Source organism: Colobus angolensis, unplaced genomic scaffold (genome assembly GCF_000951035.1).
Source record: "Colobus angolensis palliatus isolate OR3802 unplaced genomic scaffold, Cang.pa_1.0 Scaffold119, whole genome shotgun sequence".
Classification (NCBI taxonomy): domain Eukaryota; kingdom Metazoa; phylum Chordata; class Mammalia; order Primates; family Cercopithecidae; genus Colobus; species Colobus angolensis.
Window position 1 is genome coordinate 7,307,305 of NW_012113030.1, and position 3,009 is coordinate 7,310,313.

The window sequence follows — 3,009 nt, forward strand, 5'->3', positions numbered from 1 at the left end:
GGGGGAGGAGGTGCGACCCCGCTTTGGGGATTCTGGGTGGGCTGTGGGGACCGAGTTTGGTGAGTGTGCCATGAGCAGCGGGGAGCAGTTGGATTCAACTTCAGGGCACAGGAGAAGTTAGAAGAGGAAGAGGGAGAGAGTGGGACACGCAGAGCCAGGGTGCCCAGCCAGCGAGGGTCGGAGGCAGGAACGTTCTAGCCTTTTCCCAGGGGAGTCCTGCTGCCTCTTTGAGCCTCCATGTCTTCATCACTGAGGAAGGAATTTGACCTGACCTAGTGAAAGGTGCCCCGGGCTTCCCAGGTGCATGGTTCTGCGATGACAGGATGCGGGCGTCGTCCCAGCCTATAATGGTGTCTTTCTTGGGTGCGAAAGTGTGTCTCTGTGGTGGTGCCTAGTGACCCTCTCCAGCAACAAGTGCTCACAGCATGAGCCAGGCCCTGTGCTAAATGCCTGGTTCATTCATTCATTCATTCATTAATGTGCTAAATGTCTCAATCATGCATTCAATCCTGTGCCTGGTGTTGGGCTGTGTGTGTGTGTGCATGTGTGTGTGGCGGGGTGGGGGATTTGGGTGTGACTGACACACGAGTGTGCACGTGGGTTGATGTGTATGGCTGTGTCTCCGTGTGTGGTGGATTCACGTGGCGAGTGGGGTGTGACATGTTGTTGAGACTTGCTCTGATGTGCATATCTGCCAACTGTGAAATGAAATAGAAGACGAGGAGGCTTCGTATGTGTACCTTGTGTACAACAATGCGCGGTTCCTGCAGGAGGTGTCCATGGATTTCCCTCTCTGTCTGTCTCTGTCTCCATCTCCGTCTCCGTCTCCCTCTTCTCACGCCACTCTCTCCATCTCTCTTCCCTCCTAGCCAGACCCTGCCATCTCTCCCTCTGGGTCCTCCTGCCCGCATGTCAGGAATCTCTGCCTGGACGGGGTCCTCACTCCCACCCAGACAGCTCCAGGGGACCTGGAGGGCTCAAAGGGGCAGGGCTCAGACACTTGGGGACCAGAAGCAGGTTTCTGGGACACAGGCATCTCCTGGGTTCCAGGATAGAGAAGCTCCTCAGCCAAGTCTCGGGGTGCTGACTCCTCCCTGGGGCTCCCCCCTTCTCTTCTCACCTTCCCCCAGTACGATGAGCTGCCGCACTACCCAGGCATCGCGGATGGCCCCGCAGCCCTGGCTGGCTTCCCAGAGGCAGTGCCCGCGGCACCAGGGCCCTACGGCCCACACCGGCCTCCCCAGCCGCTGCCCACAGGCTTGGACAGTGACGGCCTGAAGAGGGAGAAGGACGAGATCTATGGGTGAGTGGGGGCCGGTCTCAGGCTCCTGTCTCTCTCTCTGTCTTCTGTTTCTTTGCTCCCTGGGTCTGTTTCCGTCTCTCTCTCTCTGTGTATGAGTCACTGTCTCCTCTCCGGGTCTCTTGTCCCCTTCCCAGCTGTTCTGCACCTTGCAGCCCCTCCATTCACCCCCAGCCTCTCCCTTGACCTCTCTCCTTTCCTGCCTCCCCAGACACCCGCTCTTCCCCCTCTTGGCCCTGGTCTTTGAGAAATGTGAACTGGCTACATGCTCTCCCCGTGACGGGGCCGGAGCTGGGCTGGGGACACCCCCCGGCGGCGATGTCTGCTCCTCTGATTCCTTCAACGAGGACATCGCTGCCTTCGCCAAGCAGGTGGGCACCCCCCACCCGCCAAGCACCGCACCGGAGAGCCAGCGAGGAGGGTTGGGTGGAAGGTGGGACATCCCCCTGCCGGCCTCTCTCTTCCCTCCCAGGTTCGCTCTGAGAGGCCCCTCTTCTCCTCCAACCCAGAACTGGACAATCTGGTGAGACCCAAGCTCTCCCCGACACCCCCTCCTCCGATGGGTCTCCTGTCCTGACTCCCCATCCCTGGGGTTGGTTGAGGGGGTGCAGAGAGGAGGCCACATGGTCCATGTTCCCAAATGGCCATGATTGTTGCCCACATGCCATGTGGTACAGCCTAGAGTCTGAGAACGGGACCCATGGCCCGAGTTCAAATCCCAGCTCTGCCACTCACCAGCTCTGTGACCCAGGGCAAGTCACTCTGCGTCTCCGTGCCTGGCGTCCCGTCTGTGATGTGTGGCTGGTAGTAATTTCTGTCTTAGAGGGCTGCTGTGGGGATTTAATGAGTGAATGCAAGTCAAGTGCATGGGACAGCACCTGGCACAGAATAGCGCTGAAAAAGTGCCTGATGTTCCATCCATCAGATGAATAGTACCCATGCCAAAGTGAGTGCAGGGACTGCTTCCCAAGGAGAGGAGGCTGGATGCGGCAGCTCACACCTGTAATCCCAGCACTTTGGGAGACCAAGGCCAGGAGATAGCTTGAGGCCAGGGATCAAGACCAGCCTGGGCAATGTAGTGACACCCCATCTCTACAAAAACATTTAATTAGCAGGGTGTGGGGGCATGCATCTGTGGTCCCAGCTACTTGGGAGGCTGAGGCGGGAGGATCACTCGAGCCCCAAGAGGTCGAGGCTGCAGTAACCCTTGATCAGCTCCACTGCACACCAGCCTGGGCAATAGGGCAAGACCCTGTCTCTCATAGACAGCTAGAAAAAGAGAAAGAGGCCGGTCACTGCTCACACCTGTAATCCCAGCACTTTGGGAGGCTGAGACAGGCAGATCACGAGATCAGGAGATTGAGACCATCCTGGTTAACACGGTGAAACCCCGTCTCTGCTAAAAATACCAAAAAATTATCCAGGCGTGGTGGTGGGCACCTGTAGTCCCATCTACTCTGGAGGTTGAGGCTGGAGAATGGTGTGAACCCGGGAGGCGGAGCTTACAGTGAACTGAGATGGCGCCACTGCACTCCAGCCTGGGCGACAGAGCGAGACTGTTTCAAAAAAACAAAAAAAGGAAAAGAAAAGACAAAAGAGAAGAGAAAGAAAAACAGAAAGGGAGGGAGAGAGGGAAGGAGGGAGGGAGGGAAGGAAGGAAGGAAGGAAGGAAGGAAGGAAGGAAGGAAGGAAGGAAGGAAGGAAGGAAG

At 57.4% G+C, this 3,009-nt stretch overlaps 1 protein-coding gene across 2 annotated transcripts in view; it reads left to right on the forward strand.

The window, feature by feature from the left end:
• MEIS3 (Meis homeobox 3) overlaps positions 1-3,009 on the forward strand; it is a 17,450-nt gene that overhangs the window by 865 nt on the left and 13,576 nt on the right. For both annotated transcript variants that reach the window (XM_011926473.1, XM_011926482.1), the window contains exons 2-4: positions 1,131-1,303; positions 1,512-1,671; positions 1,773-1,823. In XM_011926473.1, coding sequence (XP_011781863.1) covers positions 1,131-1,303; positions 1,512-1,671; positions 1,773-1,823 — 384 coding nt within the window. The remainder of the gene's footprint in view (positions 1-1,130; positions 1,304-1,511; positions 1,672-1,772; positions 1,824-3,009) is intronic.